This window comes from Lethenteron reissneri, chromosome 28 (assembly GCF_015708825.2).
Source record: "Lethenteron reissneri isolate LAM-NWPU_2019-01 chromosome 28, ASM1570882v1, whole genome shotgun sequence".
NCBI lineage: Eukaryota > Metazoa > Chordata > Hyperoartia > Petromyzontiformes > Petromyzontidae > Lethenteron > Lethenteron reissneri.
The window spans coordinates 11495451-11509408 of NC_083806.1; the positions used below are offsets into that span (position 1 = coordinate 11495451).

Sequence of the window (13958 nt, forward strand, 5' to 3'; positions counted from 1 at the left end):
TCGCGTTTTCCCCGTCCCTCGCGCCCTGCACGTCCAGCGGTGGAGGTGTCGTCGCTGTCGAGCCAGGACGTGGTGCGGCTGCTGGGCTCTCTGCAGCCCGTGCTGCAGGACGCCATCCAGAAGAAGCGCACGGGCCGGTCCTGGGAGAACGTGCAGCACGTGCAGGGCCCGCTCACCTGGCAGCAGTTCCACAAGATGGCTGGCCGGGGCTCTTATGGTGAGTATACTGGGGCGTGTAAGCGCCACATTAATTAAAATCCTTATGGGTGGGGGCCCAACTTTGTCCTTGCACCTGAATCTGTAAACCTCTAGGACCACCACCACCCCCCCCCCCCCATTGGTCTTAGATCCTGGGTCCCTCCCCCATCCCCACCCCGGTATGAGCATTTCGTGAAAACCGCACCACGACGCGCCCCGTCGTCACGCTGACGAGAGCAAACGCGTGATCATTTCCAAAGCGAGGGGTGCCCCATTCGATGGTCCCGAGCTATTTCACCCCTCCGACAAAGCCACGCGGGTCGCTGCCGCCTCCGCCGCGATTGCGCCGCTCGTCGCGTCACGCCCCAACTCCGCCCGTCGTGCAGGAACAGAGGAGTCTCCGGAGCCGCTGCCCATCCCGCACCTGCTCGTGGGCTACGACCGCGACTGCCTCATGGTGTCGCCGTTCTCGCTGCCCTTCTGGGACAAGCTCCTGCTGGAGCCGTTTGGGTCCCCGCGCGACATCGCCTACGTCGTGGTGTGCCCCGAGAACGACGCTCTGCTGCACGGAGCACGCAACTTCTTCCGCGACCTCAGCACCGTGTACGAGGTGAGGGTTGGTGTCCCGGCATCTTCGCCTCCTCCCCCACCTCCACCTGCACCGCCCCAGTGGCAGCAGCCAAGCCGGTGCCACCTCTCCAATGATTGTGCGTCGTAAACGTCGCTACAAGGGAGACAAATGCGGCCCGGCGTGTTGCTGGTCACCCACCCCCATCGTGTGCCGTGCCGGCCGTCATAGGCGCCGGCTACTCGCTCATGGCACTGGCCTATAAAAGAGGGGATCTTCGTCTCGTTTTGTGATTGCGCAGAACTGTCGCCTGGGCCTCCACCGGCCCATCACCAAGGTGCTGCGCGACGGCATCATGCGCGTGGGCCGCTCGGCCGCCCAGAAGGTGTCGGAGCAGCCGGTGGACGAGTGGTTCTCGCAGAACGTGGGCCCGCCCGGCAGCGCCGCTCACGAGGCCTTCTGCAAGCTACGGCTGTTCGCGCAAGTGTGCAGGCATCGCCTGGGTACGGGAGGAGAGAGAGAGAGAGCGAGCGTGCTTCTCGCACGGCACAATGCAACGACGTTCCTTCGCACTCGGCACGATCCACACTCACGTGCGCGCGTCCCTGTCGTCCGGTCCCTACCCGGTGGTTGACGACGGTAATAGTTGCAATGGGAGTTGTTACAAGATGCTCGTGAACGGAGAGCGCCTCCCTCGTTGCGTAGACGACGCAGAAAAAAATCCCACCGGCTTCGATCTTCCGCCCCCAATCTCGTGGGACCACAACCCCCTGAACCGCATCTTCACAAAACGTGGCAGCAGCAGCAGCTGCGGATACTTAAAACGCGTGCATGGAAAATTAAAAGATCGTCAGTGTGCGATGAATGTGGGTCACCCGGTACAGAACTGTGGAACGCGTAAGCGACATTTTCCATTTCTCGCGTGACGAAGTTGTTTTTGACTTCCAATTGCTTCGTTCTGTACACTTTTTTTAAATTTCTCTTTGCCACTTTGGTGACCCAAGTTCTCACTCCTGCAAACATATAGGACTCATCCTGGCCTCTCTAGAATTCCCAACATAGTTGAATAAAATAAATTAATGAAAACGAAATTAAACATTGGTCGCTCCCCCCCCCTACTTGGCCCAGTTCTTGGCATCATTTTAACGGTGATCTCTTCTGTTTACTGTTCACTGTTTTTATTTTACCAAGTAAAGCCCACTCAGCTATACAGTTACTTTTCAGAAGCGACCTGGCCACAAATGACGCACGTTTCTAAATTTACAGCAGGCATCAGGGTCTGGATCGAACCCACGACCTCCTGCATACCAGGCGAGGTATTTGACATCTCGCCACCGCGGCGCTCATTCTGCCTGCAGGCCCTCACCTTGCGACGCAACAGCTCGACAGCTCCCTGCTGGCGCAGTCGTCGAGCCAGCGTGCCCCGCCGCAGCAGCAGCCTGGTGCTTCGGCGGGGGCGGCCGCTGCCCCCGCCGCCGCAGCCACGGGCCCGAGCGGCGCCCAGGGCCCCGCGCAGGCCGACGCGAGCGGCGGCGCCGGGACCGCGGGCGGTGCTGGCGGTTGTGGAGCCGGTGCCGCCGGCGGTCCCGCTGGCGGCGGTGGTGGCGGGCCCAACGGCGGCGGCGGTGGTGGTCCCAACGGTGGCGGCTCGGCGGTGTTCCCCGGGTCGTCGGCTATGCCCGGCGGGCAGCAGCAGCAGGCTTCGTCACAAGCGTCCGGAGCAGGCGCCTGCGCGCAGCCAGCGTCCGGGGTAAGTGGCCCTGCCGTCTTCGTGTTGACACCGCTGCGGTTTCGTCTCGAGTTGGCCGGGAGGGTTTCCTGAGGGGTCGGAGTGCTCCTGAGCTTGACGACCGCTGAGAAATCCTGGGTTTGGTAGTGCTCCGAGTTCGCTCAAACTAGAAACGTATTTCCGTTCAGCGAGGATAACATGCCTGCAAGCGGATAGGTAAGTAACGCTTGCGGGGTCGTTTCGAGGTGGGTAGGCCCCACGTGTGGCTGCGATCCTTGATCAAATAAAATAAATTTGCGGGGCCGTGAGCTCTTCCCCCCCACCCTGTGCGAGGAAGAGAGCGAGGGAATGACATCACTTGTTTTGTTTCTTCCCCTCAGCAGCCAACCGGCATGCCGTCGCTGTCGCAAGGCATGATGGGAAGCCAGTCTTCCTTGCAGCCTCCCCAAAACTTCCTTGGTCAGGGGTCGACTGGAGCAACGCAAGGCATGATGGGAGCCACGGCAAGCCACCACCAGGTGCTCGTTTGCCCCCACCTCACCGCGCCACCGACGCGGCCGTTTCGGTTCGCACGTCGTTCCGGGTCTCGTCCCGCGTTGTCGTCATCCTCCACGGGGCCTTGTCGCTCGCGTAGCCGAGGACTTGAAGCCGCCTGCACACGAGACGATTTTTCACCGCTCCGGTATCTTTTGACGGCGTCCTCGGATCCGTTCCGCCGTTCCGTTCCTCGGCTGCCACTCCCCTCAGGATTCTTGACCCGTTGGCCATCAAGTCCCTACTTCTATCACCCCCCCCCCCCCCCCTGCCTACTTTGCTTAACAGTTGAAAAGTTAGCAGAGTTGACAGTTTTATCATTCGCTTGCATTGATGTGTGTGGGTGCTTTGGCACTGTATTTTAAGCTTAGAGCTGCAGTGTTGACTGTACTAAACTAAACTATAAAAAAACTATATATTTTATTTTACTACGCAAAGCCAATTGAGCTATGTAGCTCTTTTTCTAGAAGCGACCTGGGCCACATGATAGGCCAACAAAGTGGCTGATCACGTGGATATTTTCGCAGTAGCCAAATCATTTAACTGCGTGACGTTGATTCTAAACGTAGAGGGGGAAAAGTTGAATGAAAAATTTTGTAGGTAAGGAAAACATTTTTTCCAGGTAAGGCCCCACTGAGCTCCTATATGGCTCTTTTTTCAATAGCGTTTCAAGGTGGTAGGCCCAGAAAAACATGTTGATTCTAAACGTGGAGGAAAAAAAACGGAGGACCAGGAGAAAAATCCACGCGACCACGGGGAGAGAGAGAGACACGCAAACTCCAAATATATACAGCAGCAGGCATCAGGGTCTGGATCGAACCCCCACGACGACCCTCTTGCTAAACCAGGCGAGGTAGTTAACATCTCCTAGCGACGGTGGCGTACTTAAGCCAAGACGTTGAGAGGTTTGCATTTCGCTTGCTCCTGCGCAACGAATGCGCGCTCACTGTGGTGTTGTTTTTACTGTTACTCGTTGCTCTCAAGCAATGGTGGCTAATTTCATTGTGGCCGTTTTACCTCCCCTTTCAATTGCTGCAGGGCATGATGGGAAGTCACCAAGGTCAGACCCAGTCCGGAGGCGGCGTGGAGGTGGACGGAAGTTCGGCCACGTCACAACCGATGGACGTCCCCGACAGGTATGGAGCCACTTAATAACTCGGCTTGAAAGTAATTTCACGTGAAGCTTCATGTTCGCATCCCGGATTAGCACGGTTGGCTACGTACGGTGCGAAAGAAGTTAAACATGCACACATACAAAACTAAGCAACGATACAGCCGCCGAACTGAAATAAGTTTTGGCAGCTTAAATAAGTTTGGTGGCTGTATCGTTGTTTAGTTTTGTATTTGTGTATGTTGAACTTCTTTCGCACCGTACGTAGCAAACCGCAACCGTGCTATGTATATATTTTTAGCTTCTTTCGCACCCTACGTCACCAACCGTGCTAATCGGGAGATGCGGGGTCGGTGGAAGGACAAATGAAACAAATGGAATCGCCGAGTTGAAATGTCTTGTCGGGCTTTGCGGTTGCGCAGCACCGGCACGGAACGCGAGCGCGAGCGGATCGGCGTGCCCACGGAGGGCGGCTCGCTGGAGGTGCCGGTGCCGCCGGCCGTCGTGGTCTACATCGTCGACCCGTTCACCAGCGACGAGGGCGACGACGCGGGGGCGGGCGGCGGGGGGCCGGACGACCCCGCGCTCAGCGCGTCCGTGTGGACGCTCGGCCTCCTGCGCTGCTACCTGGGCATGGTGAAGCACCTGCCCAAGCACATGCGCGACGCCATGTGTGTGCAGGTGAGGCACGGTTGGGGGCGACTGAACGTCTGAATAACAAGGAATGATGGGTGACGTTTGGGGCAGTCGGCCCTCTTTCACAGGACGTGTGGACGATCATCTTCTGCGGGGGGGGGGGGGGCGGTGGTGGAGAGGTTTTGCAGTCGTCTTAAAAAAAATTTAAACGCCACCATAATAAAGATTCTTTTTTGTGTTGGATCGCGTAAATATTAACGCATTGCTGAACCCGACACGGCCAATTAGCAAAGTATGTCGCGTAAACAAAATGTGCCAATTAGTTACTATTTCAGCAGCACGCCGGTGTGTTGGAGAGTAAACTCACTACAACATTTACATTTCGAGTCCGACGTTTCGCCGGTGATTACAACAACCAACATCAGCAGGCGATGGCCAGAATTGTGAAGAAGTCCTCCTTTTTTGTGCTGACAGAAGGGTAACGGTGATGCCATCACTGAGTGTGACGACCAGAGGGGGGTGAATGTAGTCTTAGAAGTTACAATTGATCATGTCAATCTGAGAAAATACGCAGCACCTATGGTTGGTTGGGTTATTCAGACTGCGTTGACTGTAATGTGGACTGGCGATCTTCGCCTTGTTTGGCATAAACTTCAACGTTGAGGCGACCCACGCCCTATCAAATAAATTAAACTAAACTTTTTTGTATTTTACCAGGTAATGCCCGCTGAGCTGTGTAGCTGTCACAAATGTTAGCTCGCCGAAGTGGCTCATCATCACGTGGAAATTTATAGCAGCCAAATAATCAAAACGTGTGACGTTGATAAAAAAAAATATGGAGGGGGGGGGAATTATCGTAGGACCTGGAGAAAAATCGACACGACCACTTGGAAAGAAAACGTAACGAGCTCGCGCCGTGTGACCGCTGCCTCGCCGTGTGACCGCTGCCTCGCCGTGTGACCGCTGCCTCGCCGTGTGACCGCTGCCTCGCCGTGTGACCGCTGCCTCGCCGTGTGACCGCTGCCTCGCCGTGTGACCGCTGCCTCGCCGTGTGACCGCTGCCTCGCCGTGTGACCGCTGCCTCGCCGTGTGACCGCTGCCTCGCCGTGTGACCGCTGCCTCGCCGCCTCTCGTCTGTGGTTCCTTCGAGTCTTCCTTTCCTCCGCTCGAGAGCGAGTGAGCGCCGCGTGGCGTAGCGGTGGCGGTGGCAGCGACGGTGCGTTGTTGCGAGGTCACCGTTGTGACTTCAGCAATTCCCGCGCGGAGCTTGGCAGAGCGATGGCGGGCCGACGGGTGCGCACGGGAATCGTCGCGCTGCGCGCCGGGAAGGACCTCGCCTCTTACCGCCGTCTCCCCGCAGGTGGTGCCGAGCCGCTACCTGCTGCAGCCGGTGCGCCTGGAGGAGCACCCGCTGCACGTGCAGCACCTCAAGTCGCTGGCGTTCAGCGTGTACGCGCAGTGCCGCCGCCCGCTGCCGCACCCCGTCAGCATCCGCACGCTCACGGGCTTCGGGCCCGCCGCCGCCATGGTGTCCACGTTACGCGAGCTCGAGGTGAGGGGTGGCGCGGTGGAGAAGTGGAGAGGTGGGAGGGGGAGGGGTGAGTGGTGGGGGGGGTGAGTGGGGGTGAGGGTGGTTCCCCGCAGGTGGTGGTGGGGGGGTTAGAGCTACCGCCTCCTCGTGTGCCGTGCCGGCCTTCAGAGGCGCCCGCTTATCAGCACTTGCCCCAACGGTCTGTTCAGGCTATTCGAGGAGGGGGGGATCTTCGTCTTTGTTTTGCGCGAGCTCGATTCTCCGCCAGGCTTTTTGTCATTTCACGAATTTTTGCCCCCTTTGTGTCGCGCGCAGCGTCCGGAGCGCCTCCAGATCTACTCGCCGCCGTTCATCCTCGCACCCGTCAAGGACAAGCAGACGGAGCTGGGCGAGACGTTTGGCGAGGCGGGCCAGAAGCACAACGTGCTCTTCGTGGGCTACTGCCTGTCCCACGACCAGCGCTGGCTGCTGGCGGCCTGCACCGACCTGCACGGCGAGCTGCTCGAGACCGCCATCATCAACATCCACGTGCCCAACCGGTGCGCTCGCGCTCATGCTCGCTCGCGCTCGCGCACGCTCGCTCACCCTCGCTCACCCTCGCTCACGCTCGCTCGAGCCCTGGGGGTTGGCAATATTTCGAAGAAGAAGAGCCATTTAGTTTTTGTCTTTGACCAAAATAGTTTGAGAGGCACGTCACACGCAGAGCGAGCTACTTGTACGCCAAACACAGCAGCGGGTATTTAGTAGGTGGTAAACAAATTTTGACTCCAACAAAATCTTTGACTTTTGGACATTTTGTTATCACCAAGACACTCCACAGTGAATCCCATTCCCTGCCATATTTAATCAATTAAATTACGTTGAAGATTTAAGTTAGATTTTTTTTTAAGAATGACTGGCCGCAAGGGGCAGCCCGTAGAGCCTGATGCCTGACCCCAGCCTAGCCTCCTCGTAGTCTATGAGAAAAATGATAGATGTATATAAAACTAATATGAAATGGTGTTACATGTTACGAGCGCGGATTGCTTTTGTATTTATATTTATTTAAAAATCTACCCTCTCCAACCTTTTTGAGGATTCAACCCCCCCTCCCCAAAGCCGCCATCACACGCAGGACCACGGTGACTTTTCCACCGCCACGTAGCCTTTCGCGTTCACTCCCGCACCTCCGATTGGAGCACGGTCGGCTACGTACGGTGCGCGAAAGAAGTTCCACGTGCATGAAACAAAGATTCCCTCTCCCTCCCACGTAGCTTTAACAGACCGATGGGGAAAGTTCTGCACGCAAACATACACTGCCGCTGTGCACCCGCCCGTCGGACTGACATTCCCCCCCCCCTCCCCCACCGCCTCGTTTGCCCGCGACAGCTCGCGGAGAGGCAAGGTCGCGTGCCGCCGCTTTGGCCTCAACAAGCTGTGGGAGTGGTGCCTGGGCGTGATGCAGCTCACCTCCATCCCCTGGCGGGTGGTCATCGGGCGGCTGGGCCGCGTGGGCCACGGCGAGCTCAAGGGTGAGTCGCCGTGTGCCTTCACCCTTCGCTCGCACTCACGGAGGGGCGGCTTCGTAGCCCTTCACCCCCGCGATCGCTCCTCTAACCGCGTGGCTTCTTGTTTTTGTTGGGGCAGACTGGCACATCCTGCTGGGACGGCGCGCGCTGCAGTCGAGCTCGCGCAAGCTGAAGGAGACGTGCCGCATGTGCGGCATCTCCGCGGCCGACTCGCCCTCCATCCTGTCCGCGTGCCTCGTGGCCATCGAGCCGCAGGGATCCTTCTTCATCATGCCCGGTGAGAACGGTCGTCTCTCTCTCTCGCTCGCGCACCCATCTCTCTTTCTCGCCCGTCTCTCTCGTGTGCCCGTCTCACTCTCGCGTGCCCGCTCCCCACTCGAGTTGCTGCGTTATCACTTTCGTCACGATATACGATCCCCCGTGCGCCAACGTTTTGCGAAACAAAACTCGTAACAAGCAACCGTTCCCACGGACCCGCTTCCCCCCCCTCCCTCACCCCATGGCCTTTTGCGGGACCCCCAGCGGCCCGTGGGCCACGGCTTGGGGGGAGGCCACCCTTGTCAGGGCCACAGCTTGAGAGGGCCCCCCCCCCCCCTTTAGTGGCTATACCCTTCTGCCAGATGGTGGCATGAACCAGCCACTTGCTGCAGGGGCTTGCGCCTTCGCCCGGCGCCTCCTACGTGTTCCGATTGTGCATCCTTCGCGCTCGTTTTCGCTTGGCTCTCGCGCCCAGTGGCCCCGTGTTTGTCGCGCGCTCGACGCGTCGCCCGGCGGCGCTAACGACCCTGCGTCGTACCCCGACCCCACCACCACCGCCCGACCCAACTCGCAGACTCGGTGTCGACGGGCTCGGTGTTCGGCCGCAGCACGACGCTCAACCTGCAGACGTCGCAGCTGAGCACCCCGCAGGACGCGTCGTGCACTCACATCCTCGTCTTCCCCACCTCGGCCGCCATGGTGCCCACGCCCAACTTCAACCCCGAGCACCTCGACTTCAACTCCAACAATGGTTTGTGCCTCCCCCCCCCATCCCCCCCCCCCCCCGTGGTTTTGGAGCCCTTTTTCACAGGTGCTTGCAAGGTCGCGCTCACGACCGCAAACTGTACGAAGCCAACCGCGCTAGTCGGAGGTGCGGGGGAGGGCAAACAAACTTAACGCTAAAAACAGTTCTAAAGGAATGACTTGTCAATGTAGTATCGTGATGGAGTAGTGTATAATAGTGTCGTGTATAGTAATGTAGTGTGTACGTGTGAACTTCTTTCGCACCGTGCTTAGCCAACCGCGCTAATCGGAGGTGCGGGAATGTTTATCTTGCCGATGTCATCGAGGAGTGTAAACCATCATCGGGTGAACTCCAGTCATCCTCGCGGTTACAGCACCGACTTGTGGCTGGCCGTCAAAGACGGTGGTTACCGCGTCAGCGCGCTTTCGGATGCGCTTCAGTGGCCGTCTGGAACGCTCTTCCTTCCGATGTTAGGAAGCCACCGGAGCTGTAGCTGTTCGCGAGTAGAACCTGTGAAAGCCGGCGCAGACATTTAACCAGTTCATTCGCAAATGCAAGGCAGAACTGTTTAATAAGCTTACAATGTATGAACGATGGGGCAGAGCAGGGGGGGCGGTGAAGCAAAAGCGCAGGAGCGACGGAGCTTCTGCCGTTGTGCTTATCCGCGTTGACGGTCGCGTCCGTGTCTCCCCCACCGCTCCGTAGAAGTGATGGACATCTTGGAGGAAGACATCTTCGACCTGAGCAGCGTGGACCCCGAGCTGTCGCAGCTCATCAACCTGCACCCTTCTCCCACCGCCTCGCCCGGCTCCCCGTCGGGGTCTCCCTCGGGCCCCCACGGGGACGCCCCCTACCAGCACGGCCAGGGGGCCGGCAAGGTGACGGCCGCCCCCCTTTCTTTCTCGTCCGGTTGCCGTCGTTTCTTCCTCGTTCCGTTGCTCTCTTCAAAGCGTCGCCTCTTCCCCGTCGCCCATTCTCTTCCTCTTTCGCCGCCCCCCCCCCTCGCCCCTCCATTTTTTCCCTCGCCTCTCCTGCCCTTCCCTAACCCCCCCCCCCCCCCCGACGCACCCCTCTATCGCGGTCACTCATTCTGCATCCCTTGCATGCCCCTGCCGTTTAAATCATTCTTGGTTATACCGTTTCTTTGTTATTGCAAATGTGATTTATATAAATATATCCGTTTAAGAGAATAAAAAAATGGGGGGCGGGGGGGTATGTCACAAGACATCCGGACCACCCAGTACAACAGCAGTCATCGCCAGGGTCTGGAATCGAACCTGCGACCTCCACGCGCACCGGGCGAGGGAGGAGGAGGCCAACTCCTCGCCGTGCTGACCAACGCGTGCCCCCCCCCCCCCCTCTGTGCCGGCGTCCGCAGCACCAGGGCGGCGAGCGGCTGCTGTCGGCCGAGTCCCACGAGGAGGTGACGAACCTCCTGCAGCAGCCGCTGGCGCTGGGCTACTACGTGTCGACGGCGCCCGCCGCTCCGCTGCCCCAGTCCTTCTGGGCTTCCTGTCCCCAGGCCCAGCAGCACTGCCCCCTCTTCCTCAAGGTAGCTACTCCCCCTTGCTCTCCGTCCCCCCCCCTCTCTCTCGTCCCCCTCCCCCCCTCTCTCTTCGTCCCCTCCCCCCCCCCCTCTCTCCCCCTCCCCCCCCTCTCTCCGTCTCCCCCCCCCCCCACCTCACTGTTTACCCCCCCCACCTCACTCCCCCCACAATGCCACTCACATTTTGTTGTCTCTCCCCCCCCCACCTCCCTCCGTTCACCCGCAGGCGTCGCTGCATCTGCACGTGACCTCCGTGCAGTCAGACGAGCTCCTGCTGTCGAAGCTGTCGCACCCCCTGGACTCGAGCCGCACCTCCGACGTGCTGAGGTGAGCAAGGCGGTGGGGGGGGGGGCTGGGGGCCGTGGGGTGGTCGAGGGTTTGGGGGTAAGCTCAGCCGGTGGTGGTCTGGGATCTCGGCTTTTGGCTCGGTCGCCGAACAAAAGGGCTTCTGCGGCCGTCTGGAACGCTCTTCCATCCGATATTAGGAAGCCACTGGAGCTATGCACTTTTAAAGCCTCATTATCTCGGTTGACAAACTCATTTCTTTAGAACTGCTTTTTGTGCGTTGTCCTTCTCCCGCACCTCCGATTAACACGGTTGGCTACGTACGGCGTGAAAGAACTTCGACGCGCACACCTGACAATTTCTCCCGACCTATTAGAATCTGTTGACGACCACCACTTAACGACGATCGCCCAGACCCAGTTGGCATCATCTTGTGACACTTGTTGGTGTGCGTGTGCACGCGTGTGCCCCCCCCCCTTCCCTCCACCTGTCGCTGGCTTTGCGCGCGTGCAGGTTTGTGCTGGAGCACTACAACGCGCTGTCGTGGCTGTCGTGCGATCCGGCCACCCAGGACCGCCGCTCCTGCCTGCCTGTGCACCTCGTGGTGCTCACACAGCTCTACAACACCTTCCGCACGTTGCTGTAGCAGCACCCCCTCCGCTCTGCCTGCCCCACGGAACTCTACGAGACCCCCGGGAGGAGTGGGTGTGGGGTGGGAGTGGGTGGCAGGGGCGTTCGCGTCGCTCCACCCACCGCTCCTCCACCGCTTGGCGCCCGCCGGACGTGAGCCGGACGGCCGGCCGGCGACGAGGCGGAGAGGGACGCAAAAGAAACAAACGGGGACCTCTGCCGACAGAATTGTGCGCGCGTGGATGATGTCGGGTGAAGATGAAGAAGATGGGTGATGATGATGATGAGGACCGCGATGACGATGATGACCGCGATGACGAGAAAAATCGGTGGAAGTGGGGGGCGTTGATGAAGTACGATGTGTTCCCCCCCCGATTTCCGATCGGACATGATGGCGGGGGTGGTGGTGTGGGCGGTGGGGGGTGGTGTTGGTTTGTGAGCATCAGTGCAACGGGAAGAAAGAGATGCTGGAATTTTTTGCGTCATCCTCTCTCCCGACCGCCCGTCCGCAAGATCTTTGTCCCCCTCGCAAGCCAATCAAAACAGCCAGCCGTTGAGGACCCCAGCGATGTGCCAAGACTGCTTTACCTACACAAGTGTTAAACAAACAAACAAAAACCGTCTGTTGTCCCCTTGGCCGTTCACTCCCTCGCCCAGTCGCCCTCGTGGGGTGGAAAACAAAAACTAAAAATGATGACAAACGAGAATGCAAATTCTTCAGCTCGTCTCCTCCCTCTTTTTACTCTTCACTCAGCTCACCGTTGTCCGTTTGCGTGACGCTAAAGCTAAAAAGATTATGATGACGATCCCGCCGCCGTCGTTGAGCGATTCTCCGGTCGTTGGTGTCCACGGTGACGATCCGGTGGAAAAATTGGACAAAACCGCGATTGCGATTTTGTCCAATTCCACACACCCCCCTCCTCCTCGCTTACGTTTTGTACAAAGCGCTGTTCAATGGCGCTCTATTACGCGACGCTAACAAACAAAACTGCCTTTTGGGTTTCGAGGTCCGCTTCTTAAGTGGACCTACGTTTAATGGTCTGTTTCGTTGGCATTAAAATAAATGAATTCCTTTAAAGGGTTACTTTTAAATCGGCGAATGAGTGGAGTTTCTCCCGATGAGCGAGAGGTCTCTCCTGCGGGTTTGTACAAAAGCGTCGGCACGTTATAGGCCTCTTATTTTTTAAGGCTTCTTCAAACTTAAAAGAAAATTAGGCCGCTTTTCATGAAAAATAATAATGATTTATTATTGATTTCTTTGCCCGTAAAGTTTTTGATTGCTGTGCGAGCTGAGCTTTTAAGTGGAGGGGGGGGGCGAGATTGAAGCAAAATGACAATGAGAGCGAGAGGAAGAGGAGAGGGGGGAAGATGATGGGGTTGGGTGCACGAGGGAGTGATGGCGATGGGGGACCCCCCCAATCTTTACCCCACGGCCCCCTCTTGGAAGACGGAAGTGGCAGTGGTCCTTGCCATGAGCACCCCCACACACACACCCCCACACGCACACCCACACACACACCCACACACGCACCCACACGCACACCCCCACACACACACACACCCACACTCGCTCACACCGCTCAGTATTGTCGCGCGGCCCACCGGATGAAGGCGGCCATCTTTGTAATTAGTACTGTACAGTGTATACAGATCAGATGACTTAACGGGACAATGATGATGATGTGTTTTTTTTGTGGGGTGATAATGGATTGTGAAAGAGTGATGGCTTTGGGGGGTGGGGGGGGTATGTGCTTGGGTGGGGAGATGGGATATGGAAGGGGGGTGGGAATGGGGGGGGGGGTTGTGGGTAATTATTAAAAAAACTCAAGTGAAATTAAAAAATAGGAGAAGAAAAATATACAAAAAACTTTTAATTTACTGGACTATTTTCGTAAGCAGATTTTAAAAAAAAGATACAAATTTGACATATGCTTTTTTCTCAAATATATTAAAGAAAAGTTTTAAAAAATGTAAAATTGTATACAATGTTTAAAACTTTTAGTGTTTTTTCATACGACTCTGTAACAATTTTCATCCTTTTTTGTAGCCCTCGATTGGGGGGTGGGGGTGGTGGTGGGCGTCTGGCCCACGATGGCTCTGCTCAGAGACCCCCGCGGATTCTCCTGCTCCTCGTTCCTCCTCTCATTTTTAATCGACTTGCGCCCCCCCCCTGACGTCTCTTACTTTTCCTTTGAAGCAAAATGAAATCGAGAGAGAGAGGGGGGGGGGGAAGACCTTTATTATTTAAACGTTTTAAGTTAAAAAAAAACAAAAAAGTTTTTTTTTGGTCGGAATATTTATAGAAAAAAATGTGTGTTCTTAACCTATTGAAAAAGGTAAAAAAAAAGAAGCTTATATTCTCTAAATGACTACGAATCTTGAGCCAGAGAGCGAGCGAGCGTGCTTCAAGGCAGCACGCCGTGAAGAGCTAGAAAAAGGGGGGGCGTGGGGCGGGGGGATCTCCCCTTTTTTGGGGGGAGGGGGGGCAGCAGCAGCGGGGGGTTTGGGGGTGTGAAGGCGTCCGCGGTGGGATTGGGGTGGGGGCGGTTGGCCAAGTTGGGGGGGGGGGGTGGCGGGGGGGGGTGTCGGTGACCCTGCGACTGGGTGCGGAGGTTTGGCGAAGAACCGCGGGCCCCCCCCGCTCGGAGGCAGCGATCATCCCCCTGGGGTGTGCCGCCA

The 13958-nt window shown here is 57.6% G+C and overlaps 1 protein-coding gene across 4 annotated transcripts in view; it reads left to right on the top strand.

Moving 5' to 3' along the window:
- The window catches only part of LOC133348941 (mediator of RNA polymerase II transcription subunit 13-like), an 82841-nt gene extending 69112 nt beyond the window's left edge, over nt 1–13729 (top strand). For 2 of the 4 annotated variants that reach the window (XM_061562088.1, XM_061562091.1), the window contains exons 19-34: nt 38–217; nt 585–808; nt 1068–1269; nt 2125–2516; nt 2876–3013; nt 4068–4165; nt 4563–4821; nt 6137–6328; nt 6623–6846; nt 7676–7818; nt 7934–8092; nt 8648–8824; nt 9524–9696; nt 10197–10370; nt 10591–10691; nt 11163–13729. In XM_061562088.1, the coding sequence (XP_061418072.1) occupies nt 38–217; nt 585–808; nt 1068–1269; nt 2125–2516; nt 2876–3013; nt 4068–4165; nt 4563–4821; nt 6137–6328; nt 6623–6846; nt 7676–7818; nt 7934–8092; nt 8648–8824; nt 9524–9696; nt 10197–10370; nt 10591–10691; nt 11163–11295 (2969 nt within the window). In that variant the 3' untranslated portion in view covers nt 11296–13729. The remainder of the gene's footprint in view (nt 1–37; nt 218–584; nt 809–1067; nt 1270–2124; nt 2517–2875; nt 3014–4067; nt 4166–4562; nt 4822–6136; nt 6329–6622; nt 6847–7675; nt 7819–7933; nt 8093–8647; nt 8825–9523; nt 9697–10196; nt 10371–10590; nt 10692–11162) is intronic. The other 2 variants (XM_061562089.1, XM_061562090.1) reach the window with 2 other exon arrangements.
- Nucleotides 13730–13958: the final 229 nt, after the last annotated feature.